Source organism: Macroventuria anomochaeta (genome assembly GCF_010093625.1).
Source record: "Macroventuria anomochaeta strain CBS 525.71 unplaced genomic scaffold BU25scaffold_28, whole genome shotgun sequence".
Lineage (NCBI taxonomy): Eukaryota > Fungi > Ascomycota > Dothideomycetes > Pleosporales > Didymellaceae > Macroventuria > Macroventuria anomochaeta.
In genome coordinates, this window is record NW_022985389.1 from 162,908 (window position 1) to 186,778 (window position 23,871).

The 23,871-nt window shown below is 53.1% G+C and overlaps 9 protein-coding genes across 9 annotated transcripts in view; 2 read left to right on the forward strand and 7 right to left on the reverse strand.

Moving 5' to 3' along the window:
• Positions 1–1,157: 1,157 nt before the first annotated feature.
• BU25DRAFT_413079 (uncharacterized protein) lies at positions 1,158–4,326 on the reverse strand. Its single transcript, XM_033706946.1, has 3 exons — positions 4,065–4,326; positions 3,244–4,010; positions 1,158–3,195 (listed from the first exon to the last, which is right to left on the reverse strand). Exons 1-3 carry the CDS (start codon positions 4,252–4,254, stop codon positions 1,234–1,236), a joined length of 2,919 nt encoding a protein of 972 aa, XP_033559095.1. The 5' UTR covers positions 4,255–4,326; the 3' UTR covers positions 1,158–1,233.
• Positions 4,327–4,809: 483 nt separating this feature from the next.
• On the forward strand, positions 4,810–5,079 carry BU25DRAFT_296997 (uncharacterized protein; the record flags this gene model as incomplete). Its single annotated transcript, XM_033701927.1, has 1 exon — positions 4,810–5,079. A coding segment is annotated over one exon (270 nt), but the record flags the coding sequence as incomplete, so codon positions are not given.
• Positions 5,080–5,627: 548 nt separating this feature from the next.
• On the reverse strand, positions 5,628–6,478 carry BU25DRAFT_413080 (uncharacterized protein). The gene has a single exon (XM_033706947.1). It carries the CDS (start codon positions 6,421–6,423, stop codon positions 5,818–5,820), a length of 606 nt encoding a protein of 201 aa, XP_033559097.1. The 5' UTR covers positions 6,424–6,478; the 3' UTR covers positions 5,628–5,817.
• Positions 6,479–6,788: 310 nt separating this feature from the next.
• BU25DRAFT_493233 (MFS general substrate transporter) lies at positions 6,789–8,889 on the reverse strand. Its single transcript, XM_033711700.1, has 5 exons — positions 8,351–8,889; positions 8,145–8,300; positions 7,919–8,093; positions 7,717–7,869; positions 6,789–7,665 (listed from the first exon to the last, which is right to left on the reverse strand). The coding sequence occupies exons 1-5, from the start codon at positions 8,470–8,472 to the stop codon at positions 6,841–6,843; spliced, it is 1,431 nt and encodes a 476-aa protein (XP_033559098.1). The 5' UTR covers positions 8,473–8,889; the 3' UTR covers positions 6,789–6,840.
• A 783-nt stretch (positions 8,890–9,672) lies between these two features.
• Positions 9,673–11,549, reverse strand: BU25DRAFT_373093 (3-oxoacid CoA-transferase). Its single transcript, XM_033704030.1, has 2 exons — positions 10,681–11,549; positions 9,673–10,630 (listed from the first exon to the last, which is right to left on the reverse strand). Exons 1-2 carry the CDS (start codon positions 11,427–11,429, stop codon positions 9,736–9,738), a joined length of 1,644 nt encoding a protein of 547 aa, XP_033559099.1. The 5' UTR covers positions 11,430–11,549; the 3' UTR covers positions 9,673–9,735.
• A 230-nt stretch (positions 11,550–11,779) lies between these two features.
• BU25DRAFT_373096 (uncharacterized protein) lies at positions 11,780–14,273 on the reverse strand (the record flags this gene model as incomplete). Its single annotated transcript, XM_033704031.1, has 3 exons — positions 11,780–13,477; positions 13,550–14,071; positions 14,119–14,273. 3 exons carry the CDS (start codon positions 14,271–14,273, stop codon positions 11,962–11,964), a joined length of 2,193 nt encoding a protein of 730 aa, XP_033559100.1. The 3' UTR covers positions 11,780–11,961.
• Positions 14,274–14,689: 416 nt separating this feature from the next.
• On the reverse strand, positions 14,690–16,118 carry BU25DRAFT_373099 (Thioesterase/thiol ester dehydrase-isomerase). Its single transcript, XM_033704032.1, has 3 exons — positions 15,445–16,118; positions 14,879–15,393; positions 14,690–14,830 (listed from the first exon to the last, which is right to left on the reverse strand). The coding sequence occupies exons 1-3, from the start codon at positions 15,959–15,961 to the stop codon at positions 14,786–14,788; spliced, it is 1,077 nt and encodes a 358-aa protein (XP_033559101.1). The 5' UTR covers positions 15,962–16,118; the 3' UTR covers positions 14,690–14,785.
• A 1,186-nt stretch (positions 16,119–17,304) lies between these two features.
• On the forward strand, positions 17,305–22,611 carry BU25DRAFT_347210 (acyl CoA ligase-like protein; the record flags this gene model as incomplete). Its single annotated transcript, XM_033703143.1, has 3 exons — positions 17,305–19,364; positions 19,412–20,838; positions 20,888–22,611. 3 exons carry the CDS (start codon positions 17,305–17,307, stop codon positions 22,609–22,611), a joined length of 5,211 nt encoding a protein of 1,736 aa, XP_033559102.1.
• A 705-nt stretch (positions 22,612–23,316) lies between these two features.
• Positions 23,317–23,871, reverse strand: part of BU25DRAFT_128558 (uncharacterized protein) — a 2,980-nt gene continuing 2,425 nt past the window's right edge. The window contains exon 3 of the mRNA XM_033700479.1: positions 23,317–23,863. Coding sequence (XP_033559103.1) covers positions 23,690–23,863 — 174 coding nt within the window. The 3' untranslated portion in view covers positions 23,317–23,689. The remainder of the gene's footprint in view (positions 23,864–23,871) is intronic.

Sequence of the window (23,871 nt, forward strand, 5' to 3'; positions counted from 1 at the left end):
ACCTCGCTGCCTCGGCACCAGAACAAGGAGCCGCAACGACGCACTCGTACAATCACACGAGGTGGGTATACCGAACGCTCACGAGCAATAGCATTAGCTTTGTACATCACTCGACGTTCGCCAGAGGCCAAACAGGACCAAATCCATCGACTCTTCCACCGACTCTTCCATCGAATGTGTTCAACCACCATTCAGGATCCACACCCAACCTCCAGAACAATCTCACCACGGAAGATCTGTGCTCAACGGTGATTTTGTACCCACTCGTGGTGTCCATCACTCTCCCGTCACGATCCTTCGCACAAAGAGTCAGTGGAGCAATTGCAGTCAAAACAAGATTCCAGGCTAAGCTCTTCAACAACCGCAGAGCCGCAAGCCGTTCCAATGCTGCAGAGCCGCACTACAAACGCCTCAGAGCTGCACTTGTGACCAACGATGTCTGAATCGGAAGCGCTGCCGACACACGTGTCGGTAGTTTGAAAATCTTACGTACTGACATTGTGAACAAACAAATTGACCCGCTATTCCAAACAGGAAAGGTGTACTGCTGTCGCGGCAGTGTGGTACAGTGCCTCTATGGTTGCTCGTTGGAACGAAACAATCCATCAGTGGCCAACTTCTTGACAAAATACATCTATCAACATTGTAAATAGCACGCAAACGGCTGAAGAGGTAACATAGTAGTGCACGCAACCGTCGCATTCCACTGCTGCGAAATTGAACCGATCATGCGACTGTCCATCATGAGACGTCAACAAAAGACTGTTCGAGCAATCATCATGGTCGATACCCGACAGTGACACTGGTACACGTTCTTCACAGCAGAGTATTGCATCTTTTGAATTCACGAAACCCCTACAACAACAACCTGACTACAGCTCTCAGCGCTTTCCGAAGTAGTCAATACACACGAACCACAGTCGCAAACAACGCATGACTTCATTCCTTCTATCTGCAGACCTCACAACCAATTTGACGTTCGTAGAGCAGAAACCATATAAGCAATTGGAGTTACACGTCTTAGATCTCTACAGTTTTGCGCGCACCCTGCGTATGCCTCGTTAGCCGCTGTTGTCGAGAAGCTTGATCCGTTCCCAGTTTGCAAGCGCGACAGTGCAAGAACGAGTTCAGTGACGATGGCAAACGATATGAAAATTACTGTAAGCGGTCGTTTATATATCCGGATGCATGCTGTTTACATAATTGCTCTATGTCATGAAGAATTGGTTGCTCTTACCAAACCAGCTTTTTCAGCGAATATCCAATCTGCTCCAGATACCCCGTACTCTTCTTCGCATCCGCCAAACTGATGATATCCTCGTCTTCAACGCTCAATGTCCTCTCGTCAACAACTTCACCAGCCTCAGGTATCTGCGTCGCCTTCTTCGCCTTATTAGCAATCCTAACAACCTCCTCACAAATCTCTTTCACCACTTCGATTTCGTTTTCTGCCTTCTCGCCCTCGCTCGGCACACTGCTCCGCGGCGGCAGAGCCTTGAAAGCCAGAAACCTCCCCTCTTCGGACTTGGCTTTCTTCTCATCCCTCTTCTGCTCATCATTCGCAGCCCCCGAGTCCAGCACCCTTGTGTTCCTCCTTATAGCCTCGCCATCAGCATCCGCCCGATACCTGACCACGAACCCAACGTTCTTCTCAGCATCCATGTGTCGTTGCGCAAGGGTACTTGTGATATACACGCCGCGCATAATCCCCTGGATGTTCTCCAGCGCAACGCGCTCAAATTCGCGGACCTTTTCTGTGCCCCAGTCCAAGCGGCAGAAATACAGTGCTTTTTCTGTAAGGAGAAGGACAGCCTCCTCAAACGTGCTTGTCTTGACGTGATTCGCGGAGGTAGGTACGCTGAGCGTCCATCCGTGTATCAGATCCTCGTCTTCATCCTCAATAACACGTGCAGCGCAGCGTTCGATGGCTGCTTGTCGGACTTTGCGGACGTCGATGAAATAGTCCGACAACTTCATGTCAGCTTCAAATTCGGCAAAGATGGTGTCTGTTGCCCGGCCGAGGAGGTAGTCGATGACTGCCTGAGCGAAGTAATCGTTCACGATGTTGTTATAGTAGCGGGTCAGTGTGAGACCGAAGTCGGTCAGCGCACCGGTGATCTGGCGTTTGCGTGTGCGTGTGAAATCGCCTTTCAGCGCGGCAGTACCGGCGTATTGACGGCTGATATTGTCGCCGTTGTCGGCCCAGAGCGTGTTAAACCAAGATGTGGAGGGGTCGTTTTGGAGGTCGATGGTGTAGTTGCCGGCCGAGAGTTGTTGTTCGAGGGCGCCACGAGCCGTGGCGCTTTGGACAACGTTGGTGCGATCGAGACAGTCCATGCAGTTTGTGCGTAGGATGCCGGATTGTTTGTGCTTGATCTCGTCGTTGGAGATCTCTGTCCAGCCTGTCGACTCGAGGAAGGGGCCGAGACTGTCCATGAGCTTGGAGACGTTCTCGAAGTGCATCCCGCGGCAGACACTATGGAAGTCAAACCATTCGAAGCCAAGTTGCTTGCCTTTGCCGTCGAGACCACCGTGCTCGTTAAGGTCCTTGGCATGCTGCTCGTACAGTTCGCCGATCTTAGCTTCAGTACCGTGCTTATCGATGAGCGAGGCGACGTAGACTTCGCTGTAGCGTGACACGAGGTCATTGAAGTGGCGCTTGAATGCTTGGCCGTTGGTTTCGAAGGAGCCCCACGTGGTGACTTGCGGTTTCAGACTGTATGGTGACTGAGAGAAGAAGAGTGGTATCGAGCCACGAAGCTGTATGAAGGAGTAGATCTTGTCTTGTGATGTGTTCCACGTTGGTGACGAGAGTATCTGTTCGGTCTCGACAGTGTTCGCTGTGCAGCCCTCATCATCTGTTCCACGTCGAAGGTAGCGCAGTCCAGCACGCTTCACCGAGCGCCTTGAAATCAGAGTGATTAGAAAATCTTTTCCATCCGCGACGTCTTTTGCTGGTTCTTCCTTGGCAGGCTCTGCTGCCGCAGCTCCTTCCTTCTCCTGTTTTTCGTGCCACGATTGCAATTGTATATCGTCCGGTGTGGCATCCTCGTCAATTACCAAGCTGTCCGATTTGCCATCCGCAATCTTGAGCGTGAATGGACGTTGTCCAACGAAACCCTGCATAATAGGTAAGACGAACGAATGCTGACCAGCTTCGATGAAGGGTGTAACGATGTGCTGATTCCAGAAGAACTGAGTAGGATTAGCAGCAGCATGCTTGTTCGATCATGAAGCACTCACCAAAGGATCGTACTGCTTGAACAGCGGGACACTAGCATTCGTAGGCTGATTTCCAATGCTATGCGACAGATCGTAGTCGTACGAGTAGAAGAAGTTGCCGGACGAGAAGTACATTTTGGTAGTCTGCAGCACACGCGGTAATAGCGCTATTGTTGTCGCGTCCTTATCTCCCTCAAGAGCCTTTGGGATGTCTTCTGGTTTGACCGAATCTGGCGTTGTATTCTCGTCGCTCGGTAACTTGTCTGATTTTGATGCATCTGTCTCTTTTGTGGGACCTGTTGAGTCTACGTTCTTGGGTACGTTCTTTGCAGCAAGATCCTCCTCTGAGCTCAGGCCCTGAGTACGTCTGCTTTCTGCGCTCCAACCCTTGCGCGAAAACCACTTGTCGGCGAAGCGTCCATACACACCCTTCTTTTGCATGACATCCTCGGCGACACTAGATCTCTTGTCTGCAGGCCCTCTCTGGCCTGTGACAGGATCCTTGACCTCCGTTTGAGCATGCGCTGCTTCCTCTACCAAAGAGTCTGTGACGCTAGGTGCGTCATCCTCGCTCTCGCTGTCTGTATCGTCCTCTGTTCCTCTTGGCTTGTTGTGTCGCTGTAGGTGTTCTCGCGTGGACGTGATGGCTTTGTCGGCTTCGGATTGTGACGCGAGAGGGATTAGGGCGACATCGGTGATCTTATAGATGGGCTTGTCGCGTACTTGTGCGACTTGTTCGCGGCCGCATATCGAAATCAGGAAGACCGAGGTAGCAATCTTGAGGAGCCCTGATCTGTGTCAATTTCGGTATTACGATTCGGCGCGTATCGTCGAAGACATACCTACGACCCCGTGCGATTCAAAAGACGACAGTGTGCTATCATCATTATGGTCATTCTTGAGCAGGGGCCCAACGTTGCCCTTGTAGTCGATCTTTATAGCCTGCTGTTGCTGTGCGTGAGGATGTGAGCGGGGCTGGAGCACGAGCCCATCGCCGGCAGCGAAGATCAGGAGCTTCCTGACAAGCGGCATGTTTTTGAATATGCGCTCTGAGCGAGAATTATTGTTAACAGCAGCGCATTAGCAGACCAAGAGTTGGTGTTGACAGCCGTAGTGCGGGCAGATCGATGTTCAGATGACGTAGTTGCGCTTGCAGCTGGAGCCCACCCCACGCATTCATCTCAGCCTTGCTCTTCTCCAATCACGACACACTCTCGACAGGGTCAACAACCGCTTCAAGTTCGAGGATGATTAACATGATTGCCTCCCTTCCGAATACCGCAGCCCATGCTACTTCTTCGCACCGTCAGCTTCAAGCCATGCAGTGAATTGTCAGCCGCGCCATGTACGCTTGTGATGAGACCAGGGTGTCACTCGGACGTGGGTTCTACAAGAATTCAGCAATGCAAGGAGGTGGAACTTCGTTGTGGAGCCATATCGATTCCATGGGAGGCCTTCGATGAATTCTACTAATACTACCGGTCCTGGAGGGATCGGGACAGGCTGACCAAACCTGTCGCTCAGCAAGTGCGTCAGTGCTGTTCTCAGTGCTGTTCTTCGACACAGGCTGGGAATATATCGACTTGAAAGCACAAAATACAAAAGCAGATCACTCGCAGTCCGAACATAGATGCAGAAACGTTGCGCGACCCGGGCACTATACTCTCTAAGACCCTCGCGCAGCGCATGTCTTGGGCTGCACGTCGTCAGGCGACTCGAACGGAAGATCTTGCGTACTCTCTACTTAGAATATTCCAAATCAATATGACCATGCAGTACGGTGAGGGTGAAGAAGCTTTCGTACGGCTGCAGAAGGAGATCATATACGCTACCGACGACTTGTCACTTTTCGCCTGGGATCTTGCTCCTTCGACTTTGGAAAATATTCTTCCGACTGTCAATACCGAGTCATTCTATTCGAGGCCATCTGCTGGCACAGATCATATCGTGTCTCAACTAGGAATGTTCGTGTCATGCCCATCTTGTTTCGTACATTGTAAGGACGTGGAGTTTTTTCACCGACATATTGGCGATGCACGTATCGAAGAGCAGCATGGAAATTTGACCCTGCACGGGCCGACAATCTCCTCAAAGGATCATAAGATTTCGGGTGATCTAGCCTGGCATTTGCCTCTCATGTACTGGATCGCGTTACTTCCATGTGAGATACGTGTTGTGTGCAGGTCAGAGGGTTGGTACATGGCACTACTGCTTCCTACTACTCTATGCAGGTGTTCTGACCATTCAAAGAGTGTTTATGTATCTCTTCACATGACTGAGAACCCACCCAATCCTAAGGCCCTACCCGGGGTAGTCAGCACATCTTTGAAGCCGCAGATGAATCTTATTTTCCTGGAAAAGTTGGAATATGCGCGTTCTTGTTCAACCCAGACCAGCTATTCAAGACATATGGTTTCAACCCTCATAATACCTCATACGCTCACCAAATTCCCTGCTCGCAATCTCCCAAGCTCTCCGCTCACATAGCCTCAACCCCCACCCGAACAGCGAAAGAACTTCAACGACTTCTCAACACTTGTTTAGTCCAACACAACACTCGCACTACTTCTATCAAACCCATCTCCCACACCCTCGCTACAAAACAGCATACCCCCTCTTCCCAAACTCCCCCCGCCAATTCTTATGACTCCGAGCTTCCAAATCCACCCTTCCCCTCCATTCGACGCCAAAATCCGTAAACTCCTCAGGTCCAAACAACCTAGTCTGACGTCCAAAACTCACTTTCTCCCAGCTCGGCGCAGGAGGCGGCGTGTTTTGGAAGCGCTCAAGTTTTGCCGAGACGATCGGAGATGCAGTAGAGTACGTTGAAGCTGGACTTGCTGCTTCGATGCGTATTTCAGTGTCACGGAAAGGGTTTGCGGTGGGGTGTGCGGTGGTTGTGGGTGTGTACTGGTATTGTGCGAGGATGTCGTCGATATCGTCCTTTAGGCGCCGAGAAAGCTTTTCGTCTTCCATGTTTCGTAGGTCCGCGTCAGAGATGGTGTGAATAGACGATGAGTGGGAGTGCGAATACTGGTGTGACGAGGCGGTGAGAGGGTGTGTGTCTTCCTCGTCAGGAATGATAGGTTTCGAGATCTTCGACTTGCAAATCTTGGGCGCTGAGGTGGGGTGGATGGTGGAAGATTGGGAGCGCCGGGAGAGGGAGAAGTAGCGACTAAGCCGGGTGCTGAGTATTGCCATGATTCGAAACTTGAAAGTGCAGAAGTGATGATTGGGAGTGAGGAAATACTGCTGTGGTTCGTGAGCTAGCAGTCGATGCGTATTGATATTGGTCGAACATGTTGAACTCTCGACTGCGTCTTAACAAAGATGGACTGCAGTACTCAGGCATACCATGGACGCCTCCGGATGTCCGACAAGGCCGTTGTGTTGAGGTTCGTTGGAAGTCCGCAAGGATTAGGCCGCCATCTTGCAGTGTGTTGCATCGTTTTGGCCCCCAACCTTACCGGACTCCGCACGCACTGATTCTAAAACAATGTTCGAGACAGGCGGACTCACAGAAGACTACAACTGCCAGAAGATTTGTAAGACTGGAGGTTGTTCGTGATTCATTACGTGCTACAACCGTAGCATCTAATACGCGACCGCAACGCGTATCTACAACATCATCTTAAACTCCGGATCCCTATCATCTCTGCACCCCTCAAATTGCGCATTCTTCCCATTTGTCTTATCACGATTGAGCTTCGCAACCCACGCAACATTCGCTGCGATCAACACCCAGGCCGCACACAACAGCCCCAACATGATCTGGTGACTCTTGTGGAAGTTCGGCTCCTCTTTTTTCGGGTATACGAAACTCGCCACAAAGCCTCCCGAATTGGCGATAGCGAGTTGCAGAGCAGTGGTGGTAGCCCTCTTGTAGTGACCCGCGGAGTTATTCGAGTTCCAGGAAAGGATGCAGGGTACGGAGGCATACATGCCTGTAGCCATCAAGAAGGTCATGCCGTACTGGACCTTGGAATTTGTGGTGACGCTCATGACGGCGTATCCGATGATGGATATGGGTAGGGTGACGAGCATGACCGGTCCACGAAGCGCGAGACGATCAGATAAGAAGGCTGCAGCGACGGTGAAGAGTGCGGCGACGGCGTAAGGAATGACGGTCCAGAGCTGCGCTGCGTTGGGGTCGGTCGAAAAGCCGCCCTTGACGATCGTCGGAAGGAATAGGCCAAAGGAGTAAAGACCGCATAAGATGCAGAAGTATGCTGTTGCGCTGAGCCAGACTTGAAGGTTGAAGACACCACGGCGGACTTCGGCCCATGAGAAGGACTCGTGGACCGCGGACGTGTTCAGGCGGATGCGGGCGCATTGTTTCTCGGGGATAGAAAGGAAGCCAGCAGACTCGATAGAGTTAGGGAGGAAGATAGCGGATGAGACGCCGACGAGGAACGTAAGGATGCCTTCGATGATGAAGATCCACTGTGGCAGGGATTAGCAATTGTGAAACTAATCGAACCAGTCATTACGTACTCTCCATCCTTCAAGACCACCAGCGGGGCCGATAGCATTGAGGCCGCGAGCGAGGAGGCCGCCAAATGCACCGGATAGGGACGCAGCGGTGTAGAAAATGCCGATTCGTAGGGCAAGCTCGGTACGCTTGTAGAAGTGTGAGAGGTAGAGGACCTGCCGGTGTGTTAGTATGGTACCCGTTATCTCCAGACATGAAGCTTACCATGCCAGGCAAAAGTCCGCCCTCTGCGACACCAAGCAGCGCGCGTACAGAGACAAAAGAAGCAAAACCAGTCACGAAACCCAAGCACATTGTCAATATGCCCCAAACTGCAGTCAGTGCAGGGAGCCAGATCTTCGGTGACACCTTCTTCAACACCAAGTTACTCGGCAGCTCACTGTTCTTTCGTCAGCTCTGCCTACACAGAAAAGTTCGGACTCTGGCATACCTTGCAATGTACGTGGCGTAAAACACGCACAGTCCAATCGCATACTGATGATCGTTGATGTGAAGATCGGCCTCGAGGCCAAGGATCTTTGCGTTGCCAACATTCGTGCGGTCTATGAACGAGCACAGGAACAGGAGTGCGAGAACGGGCAATATCCTGCAGCCATTAACATCAAGACACCTTTGGCAAAGAGCGATACAACATACCTAACGTCCATCTTCCACAGCACTTTCTTAACCACAGCCTCATCGACATCTCCAAAGCCCTCTTCCACCGTGCTTCCCTTTTCGTGCTCAAACTTCTCATCTGCTATCTTGTCTGAATCCATACTCTTCTGTCCAACAGCCAGGTATCTATGTGGTGGTGAAGGAGAGGCTCAAATGAGAGAAGACGAACAATGTCCCAATACCACGGGACACATGTCTTGCTTTATTGTATTCCGGTCCGGCACAGTGCCGATGTAACGTGCGCGCCGTGAGGCAATACGTCAGAGAAAACCCCATGGGGAGCACAGTATACTAGGCCTCTCATAGTAAGGCTCATCACTGGCTAGGTCGCAGGAGGTAAGCGTAGCGGATAAGCTCGGTAGTTTCGCTTCCGTACATGGTACGCTATCATCGAAGGAGCAGGCATTGTGCGGATCACGCACTGCGGGAGTGGGTATAGGCGGTTGATTTGAGCCCGAGAGGCCTAACATTGCTGATGTAAATGTAAGCAGTGTCCACTATCTGTGCGGAGTTGGAAGGTGAGCTATTGTGTTGATATCGCGACGATGATGAAAGTCGTTGCACAAGCTTTTGGTTGGCAGGTCAAGCATGCGGAAGCTCTGGGTACCCCCACCTGGGCAGCTGGGCACTCGACCCGCCGATGTGGTTGCTGCAAGACAACATTATCGCCAGAGACCGACCGAGGCAGTGATCAGCAGATTGAGAAACGGATGGTTGCGATTTGCAGTCATCTTTAGGCGAAGAATGTTGTTTTCGCAACTGTGCTGATATCGGACCTGAGATTCGAGGGGTTTGACTCAAGTGCAAACTACGCCATGCTTGCGAGACTTGGTTTCTGATGGTCCAATCCGGGCAACGCCCAGATATTGAAGTCATTCCATTGGAAAAAGAAAACTGATCGGGACAGGGGCGTGGACATATGAAGCTCATCAAGCAGATCGACGATCACTATTTGGTGTCGCCTTGGGGTTCGTGAATGCTAGCTGATGATGTGACTCTTGACGCAGAATGAGAGCAATGAGTACCACAAACTAGCGTAGTAGGTACTGTCATGATATTGCGACAGCATGGAGATCGTCGATTGATATGGCAAGAAAAGCCAGTGATAAGCCGGCGCAGCGGTATTGTTATGCCGTTGTGGTGTTGAGGTCTGAAAGTGCATTGGTTGAGAGACGGGTGCTCTCGCCTGATCACAATGGGTGAAAGGAACAACAAGCCCACAAACAAGCAAGAGGCCACCGAGGGCTCATGCCTTGTGAAGTCATGCTTGCCTCCACACCCGGATGATTCTGTTATGAACTGGTAATCGTGCAATTGACTGAACGCTATCTAGGGTATGCTACAAGGAAGTCCAAGATACTCAACTAAGCACCCTCAATCTGAGCATCACCCTCCATACTCTTGAGATCATCCGCAACTTTGAACTTCGCATCAGTCTTCTCCCTAACCTGCTCAACAGTAACGCCCGGCGCAATCTCAGTAAGCGTCAACCCACCATTCACCCTGTCAACCTCAAACACACACAGATCTGTAATGATAGTGCTTACACACTTTGCGCCGGTCAATGGCAGTTTGCACTCCTGGACGATCTTGCTGCTTCCATCCTTAGCAACGTGTTCGGTCGCGACGACAACCTTGGTGGCCTCGGGGTTGCTAACGAGATCCATGGCGCCGCCCATCCCCTTGAACACCTTTCCGGGTACCATGTAGTTTGCCAGATCGCCTGAGGCGCTGACTTGCAGCGCGCCGAGGATGGATACGTCGACGTGGCCGCCGCGGATCATACCAAAGGACTCACTGGAGTCGAATGTCGAGGCACCGGGGAGGAGAGTGACAGTCTGTTTTCCTGCGTTGACGATGTCGGCGTCGACTTCTTCCTCTGTGGGGTGAGGACCCATGCCAAGAATGCCGTTCTCGCTCTGTAGCCAGACCTTGACGCCGTCGGGAACGTATGTCGCTGCTTCTGTTGGGATGCCGACACCCAGGTTGACGTAGTAGCCCTGCTTGAGCTCCTTTGCTGCGCGCTTCGCGATGCGTGCGCGGTGTCCCGCTGCGGGTTTGCCGGAGGATGAGGGGTCGCGCAGCTTCTTGATCTCGATGCTATTGGGAACTGTAGCGGGGACGATGCGGTCGACGAAGATACCGGGGAGGTCGATCTCGTTGGCGTCAAAGGTACCGATAGGGACGATGTGTTCAGCTTCGACGATGGTGAGGCGTGCAGCCTTGGCCATGATGGGACCGAAGGCTTTTGTGGTGTATCTAGACATAAAGTTAGGAGACTCAATTGCATGATTGATTAGCTTGCCTACCGGAAGACGCAATTGCCCGCCTCGTCGACTTTGTGTGCCCTGATGATGGCTACATCACCAGGCAGAGCAGTCTCCATTAGGAACTTCTTGCCATTGAATTCCCGTACTTCCCTCTTCGTACCGAATCCGATCGCCTTGCCTTCCTTGTCAAATCTTGCGGGAATCTTGCCATCCTGTAGTAGTGTGTTCACAGCAGTAGGTGTGTAGAACGCTGGGATTCCAGCACCGGCTGACCTGATACGCTCCGCCAGCGTACCCTGCGGACAAAGCTCAATCTCGATGCCACCACTCAGGTACTGCTTCTCAAGCGCCTTGTTGTTGCCCAAGAAACTGATGATCAACTTGTTGACCTGTCCATTCTTCGTAAGATGTGCAAGTCCACCGACATCCTCGATACCAGCGTTGTTGGATACGGCAGTCAACGAGTGTAACGATTCTGGGCCGCGCTTCTGCAGGGCCTGAATAAGTGTTTCTGCGACACCACAGAGTCCGAAACCTGCGCTGAGTATTGTAGAGCCAGATTGTACATCTGCGACAGCTTCATCGGCGCTATCGAAAAGCTTTGACTTTGATCGGTCAATCGTTGGCGCCTTGCCTGCTACCGCGCTGATGCTCCGTATTTGCTTTGTGAATCGCCAATGTGGTGGTGCTACGCGCGCAGCGCGCAATTGTGAGGGAAGTGGGCGGCGTGCGCATAATCGTGCAGGGAGAGCGGCAAGCAGCCGATATGATGAAGGTAGTGCGTCCATTGTGAGGTGCAGAAGATGGGTATTGTTGCGCGAGAGATTCAGACAGCAGTACTATTTACGAGCTTCGCGGCCTCGGGCGAGAGCGGAAAAGAACTATTGGTGTCAAGGTCCCACTTCAGAACAAGAGCCGTCGAGCGCGCAGAGAGCTTCGTCGGCAACACGATGACGCGATGCAGGGTAAGAGCTTCCAGGGACATCGGCGCCAAAAGAATGCCCGAAGCACAGACAGCGAGTCTTCCGCCGCGGCTGTGAGAGGCAGTCAGGAGCTTAGTCAGGCGTTCTTCGGCAAAGCCCTCCCGGATGGAACGCCGAAGCCGCTCATCCTCCATGCCCAGAGCTGGGCCTTGAGAGTCGAACAAAAGAACGTCCGATGTTGAGATGGTATGTGCTGCTCGGCAGTTTCAATTCTGGAGTCGAAGTGCTAAGCTGTACGCACAAGCAACCTTACGGACTGCTTGGTCAAAAGCTGGACTCCTGCCCTTGTTGTGCACTGCAGGGTTCCGTTCAACTGCAAGATGAGTCTAGGGGCTCCTCAAGGAAAGTTAAAGTCCGGCAGATTCATCATGTCGTTCCACATGTATGAGTTTTCATCATTCCAGATGTCCAGCTGTGGGGTCGTGAAGAAGTCCAGGTTGGTCACCGCCTCGTTCACCTCATTGTAGGACATGGCGGAGAACGGCAGCGGGTCGCCAAAGCCTGAGATAGATTCCAGAGAAGGGAACTGCTGTGTACCATCCGCAAGTGGCGGAGACAAACCGAGATTGTGCTGTGAAACTGGGAGTGCATACGGCTGTGAAGCCATTGCAGATGCTGCTTCCAAGCTAGGTGCTTGTTTGACGAGGACTCGTAAGAATCGACCGTATACAACAGATGCGCCGTTGCGATGGCTTGGTGTGCTTCCAATGCGCTCCAGGACCGTGGCAGTCTCTTGTATGAGCTTGCGAACGCTGGGTGCGAGGTTCTGGTTGCTACGCTTCCTAGACGTCGGTGCGCTCAGGGCAAGGGCGATACTTGCAGCAAAGCAAATCATTGTGACTGTATTGTTCGGCATCGACTTGAGACGCGACTCGCCTTGGATGGCGGCTCGCATGACATTCAGCGCCGAAGACACCGCGGAGGCCCGGAAGGACCGCTTGACCTCTGGCGGTGCGCTAGGGTGGTTGAGTAGCATACTGTATGTGGAAAGCCTGGTATGTGTGACGAGAATCTCGACATAAGGCGGCAATGTCTTATGCTCGAAGTCGCCAATGACCGACGTCCATGTATGAAGCCACTTGTCGAAGAACTCATCAATTGCCCTCTCGATCTCATGTGCCACCTTGAGACCAACATCAATGACGCGATAGCTGTCGCATCTCGCCCTGACGTTGGCGAATAAATCGTCGAGATCTCTGCGAAGAGCTGCCATGGACACCAGCGGACCATCCTGCAGGTCTGAGTCCAGACTGGAAGGCCAATAATCGCAGTGCTGGATTAGTGGTGTCTTTGGGACACAATAGCTGCGACCTCGGGCCAGACACACACCTCGTTCCAGAACAAAGAGTGCAATCCAGGTTCTTTCCCTTCGGCGCAATAACCTCTTCCCCCAGGCCGAATCTGCATCAACATCTTCGAGGCCGTCCATGGCTAAGGCTTTGCCAGCATCAAGGCATTCGCCTCGAGGTACTTGCCTGATAAGGTCTGCATTGAATGTCGAGGACGGAGTAATAACCTTGTCTAGAGAAAGGTCTAGAGCGATTGAAAGAGCGGTGGCAAGGTAGAGGCTCGTATCGTCGTCGGTGGCATGCTGTCCAGGAGGCATCCAAGGAATGCTGACCATGAACGCCAGTACAATCTCAACAGATCTGAACTTCTTAACGATGACCTGCTCTGCCAAAAACCTTCGATGGATGAGCAATCGTTTGGCCAGAGAGGCAGTCTCGGGCAAAAACACAGCTGTGAATGCCAGAAGCGTGGTGAAGAGAAACGACGAGCGGTACCGGACAAAGTCCAGTGTGTGCACCATAGGATCAAGGCCCCACCGAGTGTGCGCCAGCTTTTGGTGGAAGCTGTTCGCGTAAGCGCATGTAAAGCGTATTGGTAAAGTAAGCGCATGTAAAGCGTACTGGTAAACGACTTACTATGTGAGGAGCGTCTTTGCTTCCTCCTTAGTCACTAGTCCAATATCGATAGGGTCGTAGCCTGGTCCTTGGTCAAAATTGGCTTTCATCGGTAGGAAGAACTGGTGCACGTCCAAAAACGCGCTGTGTTCACTGCCGTTAATTTTACTTCCGGGTGTTGAGATGTTGTTCTCGAGAGTATGTGGCGACGTGATGCGAAGATCTGATGCGCGGGCTAGAAGTTGCAGAGGATTTTCGACGTCTTCGACTGCAAGTTGGTCGTCGCTGGAGCCCCCTGCATGATCTCTTTCAGAAAGCTGAAGTGTTGCGGGAGGCTTCATGTCTCTCGAGTCGGACGCGAATGGGTCATTCATGCTGTTCAATCCGGGCGTTTGAGCAGGTGGTGTACTATCGTCATTTTGCGCCTCGTTGAGCAGCTTCTGCAGCTGCTCCAGGGTGCTCCGATGGGAAGGCGCATCAGATTTGCGCTTCTTGATTGCTTCTTCAACTTGGAAGATGGCTTTCTCGAGGCCTGACCGTTTGCTGGGATATGGTAAGTGTGATAGTCGAACTGGTACTGTACTACTCACTTCTTCACGCCTTTCTGCCTGCCGATGTGGAATTCTGGTATCACGCATTCAGCTCCCAGGTGCGTGCATCTTTCGCAGTTTGGCGCTCCCTCATCGCGCCGGCACTTGATTTTGCTTCGGCGGCAGTTCAAACAAGCTGCCTGTTTGCTGTTCATGCCTCAAGCCCAGTGCGACTGCCCAAGCTTTTGGCATGCGACGCTTTGGGTAGTGAATGTCGATTGTTTTGTGCGCTCAGTGATTGGCTGGTGTTGGTGTTGTGCAATTTGAGCGACTATATCCAGGTTTTCGGGATCGTGTTTCGGGTGCTCGAGCTTGGAATTTGGCGGTTACTAGTGTGACGCCCTCAAAGGGTTATCAGATGTCCTATATTCGCATATTGAGGCAGTGGACGTCTGCAACGGTGAGGAGGGACTGATGCCCTCGGCTGCTGTCTCGGTGCTTCATTCGTCAAGTGCAAGGCACGCTAGCGAAGACCCTGGTCACTAGCTGCGGCCGAGAACGAGGGAAGCTTGCCCTCCCCTGCACAGTTCTGAGAAATGAGCCAATCTGATCTGTCAAGAAAGGTGATAAAGTAGTTGTGGTATCAAAGCTAACTAGTATACGCGAAGGAGCTGGACATATCGCTCAAATGTCAATTACATGCTGTACATGAGTAGATCATCCCCGTCTAAAGTTTGGGTGTGCCGTCAGTCTGTTTCAATCGAACCAGTCCCTATACAAGGTCAGTATTCGCGCCGCGCTATTGTTTACTTGTACGAACCTCTTGTACGCAGCTGGCGATAAGAGTGCCATTGCGAGTATACATCCTCTGGAAGACAAGACCGCGGCCATCACCAGCCCAGGTTGTCTCCATCTCTGTGAAGATCCACTCGTCTGCCCTAAAGTTTCGAGGGTTGTGGAAGTAGATGGTGTGGTCGAGGCTGACCATCATGCCGATCTCTGGGGTGTTGTCCTTCCTTAGGCTTTCGCCGTTCCTTACCCTCTGTATACGCTTTATGTCTGCCTCGTCTAGGAATTTCTGGCGTTTCAGTTCTGCGTCGTCCATGGCGAGCAGCTTCTTGAGGACGTCCTCGTCGATGCTGGACTTGGACTTGTTTTTGCGTTGTGTAGAGTACCGCCAGAGCTTGTGGACACGGGCAATAGTGCCGATGAAGTAGCTGTCTGACATGTATGCGATGGCGGAGAGGTGAGCTTCGTGTCCGCCCTCGGGAGATATGGTGCCGCGTGCTTTCATCCACTGCCTGCACTTCTTGGTGTGAGGAAACGGGGAGTTGTCTGGTGGGTGTTAGCTTCACGTCCCACTGGTTGTACGTCTTAGGTGAATACCATTCAAAATTTCCAGCCGCTGGCTCTGGAACGGACCCTTGTCGTTGCCGTGAGTGTCCAAGTCATCCATTCCTTCTTCTGGATCCGGTACGTCTGGCATGGGGTACGTGTGCTCGACCAGCTTCTCCCCTCCGCTATTTTGCCGCACGAAGCTCATAGTCGTGGTAAAGATGACCTTGCCCCGTTGTCGGGCCTGCACGGTTCTTGTCGCAAACGACTTGCCTGATCGTACTCTCTCGACATGGTATATGATGGGTATCTCAGCGTTTCCAGCCAGCACAAAATAGCAGTGCATCGAGTGCACCGTGAAGTCTGCAGGGATCGTCTTCTGAGCCGCACTGAGGGTTTGCGCAATGGCAGCACCGCCGAAGATGCCTCTGGCACCCGGCGGATGCCACATAGGCCGGGTGTTCGTGAACAGATCCGGGTCGATGTCGGTCAGTTCGGTCAGCTCGAGGACATTCTCGATGTGAGACTGGTTCTCGTTCACAGGTGGTGGGCGGATGAGGGTCGCCATGATCACGGAGTTATGGGTGTGCGAAGGAAGAAAGGTGGGTTGCTGGAGGTCAGTCGCTGGAAAGGAGAACGGATTGTGTGCATGTGCAATGGCATGTCGACACCTTGACACGGCGAGTGTCCATGGTTATCCTCGAGCCGAGGCATAGATAGCTGCACCCAAGCGGACGCGCTGCCGCAGAAAGACCGGCAATGCAAAAATGCGCATGTGCGATGAATGGAAGACGACGACATATGTTTTAGGCTTAGTTGGGATCGCGCTCTATCGCAGCCTACAGATCCCAATTATGATTCACAGACAACGCGGTTGGCCTCCTCATGCAGACTGCTCCAGCTCGATTCGGCAGCAGGGCTGACTAACGGCGATCTGGCGAAGGCGCCTTAACCGTGTTAAGCGCTTAGGATGACGTCCATGGGCGCCCCTTGGGCGCTCCTTGGTTCGCTGATGGATGTGTTCCTGAATAGCCTGCCAATGTGCGCCGTTGAGCATTATTTCGGACATTCACTACACACCAGCCCTGCGGTCGACTGAGGCCGCTCTTCACGCGCAGCGCTCGCACGAGGTCTGCCACAGCTGTCCGAGAGACGCCGCGAGCCGGATTGACATGTCGCGAGCCGCCACCACTTGATCGTTGCTTCCCGATTTTGGAGATCCCACCATGGCGGACGCGCACCCCGAGCTGCAGGCGAAGCTCCAGGAGCTGGACCACGAGCTGGAAGAGGGCGACATCACGCAAAAAGGGTCCGTCAGCGCGTCCATCACTTCCCCACACCAATTTCCAGTAGCCCGTCACGTCACCTGTCGCACGTCCAGCACGTCCAGCACGTCCACAGATCTGCGCTAACGACCCGCACAGCTATGAGAAGCGCAGAACCGTCATCCTGTCGCAGTACCTGGGCCCGGAATACACGGCGCAGCTGCAGCAGGAGCTGCGACAGAGCCCAGCACAGAGCGAGCGCTCCGCATCCCGCACCGCATCGCTCGCTGCGCTTTCCGGCCCTCAAGGACCAGTCTTCGACCCTCGCGCGAGCATCGCCTCGTCCAACTTTGAATATGCGCCTTCCGCTACGACCGTGGGTGGGAACACCCAGTACATGGCCTACCCGCCCAGCCAGGTCGGGCGCTTCCAGGAGAAGCAGCTGGGCCTGCGCACCTCGTCGCTGCAACGAGCGCCGTCCCAGGGCAGCGAGACTTTCATTCCCCGACCACCGACGCCCGACTACAACTACTCGCGGGAGGGCACCATGATGGGCTCCAACTATGCCTTCAACCCAGACACGCAGCCGCAAGGATATGACGGTGGTTATGGGTCGCCCGGTGGAGATGCGAGTCGGAGGAGTACCATGCTTGATGTCAACCAGGGCTACTTCTCTGACTTCACAGGCCAGCAGATGCAGGACCAGCCAGACGCATACGGCGGACCAAACCGATACTCGTCTGGAGATGCTTTCTCGCCAACCGCCGCGATACCACCGCCCATGATGAACCCAAGCGACCTCCCGCACGGCGCCGTCATCCAGACCATGATGCCCTTGGAACCGCGAGACTTGCCCTTCGACGTGTACGACCCACACAACCCGAACATCCAAATGTCCAAGTTCGATAACATCGGCGCCGTTTTGCGCCATCGAGGCCGCACGCAGCCACGCCAAACAGCGTTCTGGGTACTTGACTCGAAAGGCAAGGAAACGGCATCTATATCATGGGAGAAGGTCGCAAGTCGCGCCGAGAAAGTCGCAAAGGTCATAAGGGACAAGAGCAACCTATATCGAGGCGACAGGGTAGCGTTGGTGTACAGAGATACCGAGATCATTGAATTCGTCGTTGCTTTGCTGGGCTGCTTCATCGCTGGCGTTGTCGCAGTGCCCATCAACAGTGTGGATGACTACCAGAAGCTCATTCTTCTCCTGACAACCACGCAAGCCCATCTTGCTCTGACTACGGACAACAACCTGAAGGCCTTCCATCGCGACATCAGCCAGAACCGGCTCAAGTGGCCCAGTGGAGTCGAGTGGTGGAAGACAAATGAATTCGGGAGCCATCACCCTAAGAAGCACGATGACACACCAGCCTTGCAGGTTCCAGAGGTAGCTTACATCGAGTTTTCGCGCGCACCGACTGGCGATCTGCGAGGTGTCGTACTCAGCCATCGTACCATCATGCACCAAATGGCCTGCGTCAGCGCGATCGTCTCCACCATCCCAACCGGGCGCGAAACCTCGGATACATTCAGCGGCAACCTGCGGGACGAGAACGGCAAGTTCATTGCACCGCCCTCCCGAACGTCACCCACCGAAGTCATTCTTAGCTATCTTGATCCGCGTGAAAGCGCAGGCATGATCCTGGGGGTTTTGTATGCTGTGTATGGCGGACATACCACGGTTTGGCTGGAACCGCCGACTATGGACACTCCTGGCCTCTACGCGCATCTCATTACCAAGTACAAGGCAACTATCCTCATCGCAGACTACCCGGGTCTGAAGCGTGCTGCATACAACTATCAGCAGGACCCGATGGCTACGCGTAACTACAAGAAGAATGCGGATCCCAACTTTGGATCAGTCAAGATCTGTCTCATTGACACGCTTACTGTAGACTGCGAATTCCACGACATTCTAGGAGATCGATGGTTCAGGCCTCTACGAAACCCAAGAGGACGCGAGTTGATCGCGCCCATGCTCTGCTTACCTGAACATGGCGGTATGATAGTCTCTGTCCGCGATTGGCTCGGTGGAGAAGAGCGCATGGGCTGTCCATTGAGCATAGAGGAAGAGGATGAAGAAGACGACGATAAGGAGGTGGAGAACAACACCAACGGCTACTCAAGCCTAATAGGTGGTGGAACCACCAACAAGAAGTCAAAGCAGAAGAAGAGCCGCAACGAACTGCTGGAGATTCTGTTGGATAAGGAAGCGCTCAAGATGAACGAGATCGTGGTGGTGGCTATTGGAGAGGAAGCCAGCAAGCGTGCAAACGAGCCAGGCACAATGAGGGTGGGTGCTTTTGGATATCCTATCCCAGACGCCACTCTTGCTGTTGTAGATCCAGAGACGAATCTGCTTTGCTCTCCTTACTCGGTAGGAGAGATTTGGGTAGATTCACCATCGCTCTCGGGTGGTTTCTGGCAGCTGCAGAAGCACACCGAGACAATTTTCCACGCTCGTCCTTACCGTTTTGTCGAGGGAAGCCCAACTCCGCAGCTACTGGAGCTTGAGTTCCTCCGCACAGGACTCCTCGGATGCGTGGTCGAAGGAAAGATCTTTGTGCTCGGCCTTTACGAAGACAGGATTCGTCAACGAGTCGAGTGGGTTGAGCACGGCGTTTTGGAAGCCGAACATCGCTACTTCTTCGTGCAGCACCTAGTCACGAGTATCATGAAGTCGGTGCCTAAGATTTATGACTGGTGAGTTGAGCTAATCTGTGCTCATGAACGCTGCTAACATGCTGCAGCTCGGCGTTCGACTCTTACGTCAACGGCGAGTATCTGCCTATCATTCTGATCGAAACGCAGGCTGCGTCGACAGCGCCTACTAATCCAGGCGGTCCACCACAACAGCTCGATGTACCTTTCCTGGACTCCTTGTCGGAGCGCTGTATGGAAGTGCTGTATCAGGAACATCATCTGAGAGTATATTGTGTGATGATCACAGCACCCAACACACTGCCTCGAGTTATGAAGAACGGCAGACGTGAGATTGGCAACATGCTCTGCCGTCGAGAGTTCGACAACGGTTCGCTGCCTTGCGTTCACGTCAAGTTTGGCGTGGAACGATCGGTGCAGAACATCGCTCTGGGCGATGATCCTGCAGGAGGAATGTGGTCTTATGATGCCTCCATAGCTCGACAGCAGTACCTGATGCTGCAGGATAAGCAGTACTCTGGAGTCGACCACCGAGAAGTTGTCATCGACGACCGCACATCAACACCACTCAATCAGTTTTCAAACATCCACGACCTCATGCAATGGCGCGTATCCCGTCAAGCAGAAGAGCTCGCTTACTGTACCATTGATGGTAGAGGCAAAGAAGGCAAGGGCGTCAACTGGAAGAAATTCGACCAAAAGGTTGCCGGTGTTGCCATGTACCTGAGAAACAAGGTCAAGGTCCATGCTGGCGATCATCTTCTGTTGATGTACACGCATTCCGAGGACTTTGTATATGCCGTACACGCCTGTTTCGTACTAGGTGCCGTCGCCATCCCAATGGCCCCCATTGATCAGAACCGGCTCAACGAGGATGCGCCTGCTTTACTTCACATCGTTGCAGACTTCAAGATTAAGGCTATTTTAGTCAACGTTGATGTTGACCATCTCATGAAGGTCAAGCAAGTATCGCAACATCTCAAGCAATCCGCAGCTATCCTCAAGGTAAACATTCCGCACATCTACAACACGACAAAGCCACCTAAGCAATCAAGCGGGTGCCGTGACTTGGGCCTGACCATTAGGCCTGCTTGGGTTCAAGCCGGATATCCTGTTCTCGTTTGGACATACTGGACGCCAGACCAACGGCGCATTGCTGTGCAACTAGGCCACAACAACATTATGGCCCTCTGCAAGGTCCAGAAAGAGACTTGTCAGATGACCAGCACCAGGCCAGTTCTGGGTTGTGTACGAAGTACTGTCGGTCTGGGTTTCATACATACCTGCATCATGGGTATTTTTCTGGCTGCACCTACATATCTTGTTTCGCCGGTCGACTTTGCGCAGAACCCCAACTTGTTGTTCCAGACTATGTCTAGATACAAGATCAAGGATGCATATGCGACAAGCCAGATGTTGGACCACGCCATAGCACGAGGTGCAGGTAAGGCAATGCATCTCCATGAACTGAAGAATCTGATGATTGCGACCGATGGTCGACCTCGTGTCGATGTTTGTAAGTTTAGATGTCGCTCTATTGCTAACACGTGCTAACCCAACGATAGACCAACGGTGTCGCGTACACTTTGCTCCCGGCGGCCTCGACCGCACAGCCATCAACACAGTATACTCCCATGTGCTGAACCCTATGGTTGCGTCACGGTCATACATGTGCATCGAGCCAATCGAGCTGCATCTTGATGTGAACGCATTACGACGTGGTCTAATCATGCCGGTAGATCCAGACGTCGAGTCAAATGCATTGCAAGTGCAAGACTCCGGTATGGTGCCCGTGAGCACGCAAATCAGTATCGTCAACCCAGAGACCAACCAGCTCTGTCTGGTTGGAGAATACGGTGAGATCTGGGTACAATCTGAAGCCAACGCACACAGCTTTTATGGCTCTAAAGAGCGTCTGGATGCGGAACGATTCAACGGAAGAACTCTTGATGGAGACCCTAATGTCAGATATGTGCGTACTGGAGACCTGGGGTTCTTACACAACGTGACAAGACCTATTGGCCCTGGCGGAGCACCAGTCGACATGCAGGTATTGTTTGTACTTGGCAGCATCGGAGACACGTTTGACGTCAATGGCCTGAACCACTTTAGTATGGACATTGAACAATCAGTCGAACGCTGCCACCGGAACATCATCCCCGCTGGCTGTGCCGTTTTCCAGGCTGGAGGCCTAGTCGTTGTAGTTGTGGAGATCTTCCGCCGCAACTTCCTTGCATCCATGGTACCTGTCATTGTCAATGCCGTCCTGAACGAGCACCAGCTCGTTATCGACATTGTCGCTTTCGTTTCGAAGGGTGACTTCCACCGCTCGCGTCTCGGTGAGAAGCAAAGAGGCAAGATCCTCGCAGGCTGGGTCACTCGCAAGATGCGCACCATCGCCCAATACAGCATCCGCGACCCCAATGGCTCCGATGCGCAGATGATCAGCGAAGAGCCGGTCGGTCGAACCAGCACATCGACCTTTTTGCGAGGTCCAGCCAGCACCAAGGGCTCTCTGCGCGCAAGCAGCACACTCGGTCTTACAGCGCAAGCACAGCTGAACATGCATCTCTCGCACCGCGCCTCAATGCAGGAGCTCTCTTTGCAACAGCAGCCTCAGTACCCACCGGGCCTCGCCGAAATGCCAGCACAGTCAAACCAAAGCTACGGCAACTACCCACCCCAACAAAGCATTCCGGAGCTAGAGAACCGGACACAGTCGCTATCACTCGACCCAAACTATCCTGGCCCCTCATTCGACGACGGCGACAGAAACGAGCGGACACCCACAGAATCAAGACGCAACTTCTTACCAAATCCAAGCCTGCAGCACAACCCAATGATGGACTACTCGCCCGTCGACCCAGCAGACGCCGGCGTCTTCGACAGCCCCATCGACGGCCCCTCCAACAACGGCCACTACCAACAGCAGCAGCAGCAATACCAACCCCAACAGCCCGCCGACCCCGTACCCTCCGTCCTCCGCGTCGGCAGCGCAAAACCCGAAGAGCACATGCAATATCATCCCATGCAGTTCCAGCAGTACCAGCCTGATCCTCCTCCTCCTCAACAACAACAACAACAACAACAACAGTATCAGGTGCAGAATTCTGGGCAAGATGACTTGCAGAGACAGTACTCGAGCGAGGATGATGGGTATGGTGGGAGAGCAGGTGGTGGGGGTTTGAGAGTCGCGAATCGGGATAGCACGGCGAGTAATGATAGTTGGACGAGGGATGCGTTGGCGCAGATGAATTTCGCTGGGAGGTCGCCGGGGCAGGCTAAGTAGGAGGGTGGATATGATGTGATGATTGTAAGGAGTGAATGTGGAATACGTAGGAATAGCATTGCTAGACGTTGACTCGTTTGTTGTGCCGATGTGATGCTTTCCCTAGTTGTAAATCTTGGTTTATCACTTTTCCTTGCATGAAGTCTTGCGCTGCACGTGGGCCCTTGCTTGCTCGATTGAGCACCACAAGTCTTTCCCGACTTTTCCTCTTCCAAACTGTTCAAGTAATCCACGACTTCGCAACGAAATTGCCACCCTACAGCCGTGTTCTGCTGCTGCTTCCTGCGGCGACCGAAATGTCCAGAACTGCAAGAGTGCGACCACCCTACTCATGTGGCTTGCTAAGCAAGAGTCGCTTTGTCTGTAGAGCTTGATAAATATTGCTATAGGTTCGCCGAGACAGACTTAGTAGATGTTCGATAGGGGAGGATGAGCGTGTATGTGTGGTGGATCAGCACCTCTAGAGTATGATTGTATGGCACGTCCGCAGTGTTGAAGTGATGTGTTCGTCACCGCGAGCCCTTGCGCTTGCCCGCACTAGAATGAGTCTCGGGTGTTACTGAGCCCTCCTGCTGCGGCTGCGGCTGCTCATAACTGTCTTGTCTGCTTGGTGGTTACTTATTGCTGTGCCATCTGCCGTGTGGGACACAGGATTGTGACAGTAGTCTACCCGTCAAAGCACAGCCGTGCAATCCTCCAACCCAACGTTCTCTGTTGCTGATGCTGAGGGTAGATGGATCAGATGAGTTTGGTGAGGTTTGCTGGCTGTGCGCTGGTGTGTGTGGCTGTACTGAGCTCCAAGGCTCGCGCTAGCCAAGGCGCTAAGCAGGCATAGCCCGTTCCATGCGCCAGAGGCAGAGGTTGGTTTGTTGAAGTCCAAAGCGGTGCGGGTGAACAAGGCGCTTTAGACTTGAATCCATGGTACACAGACCAGCTTCTAATCTTGCATCTTGGTGCTCTGAACCCCTGCGCTTCACCGTCTGAGTTCCTCCACAACCAGGCGGTGCAAAATGAGAGAACGCCTAACCCACCATAACTCTCTACTTTAGCGTGCTCTGGCAGTACGACAATGCACGCTCTAACACAAGTCCAGATGGATGGGTCTCTGCCATAGTGACTCTTTGATCCTGACAACATGTTGCAGCAGCTTCACCGCCTCTTCTGCCTGCCCGTTGGCCTGGTATGCACCAGCAAGCGCGTGCTGCGATGCCAGCCGAGATGGGTGACCCTCGTTGAGCGTAGTCTCTTGGATCTTGACGA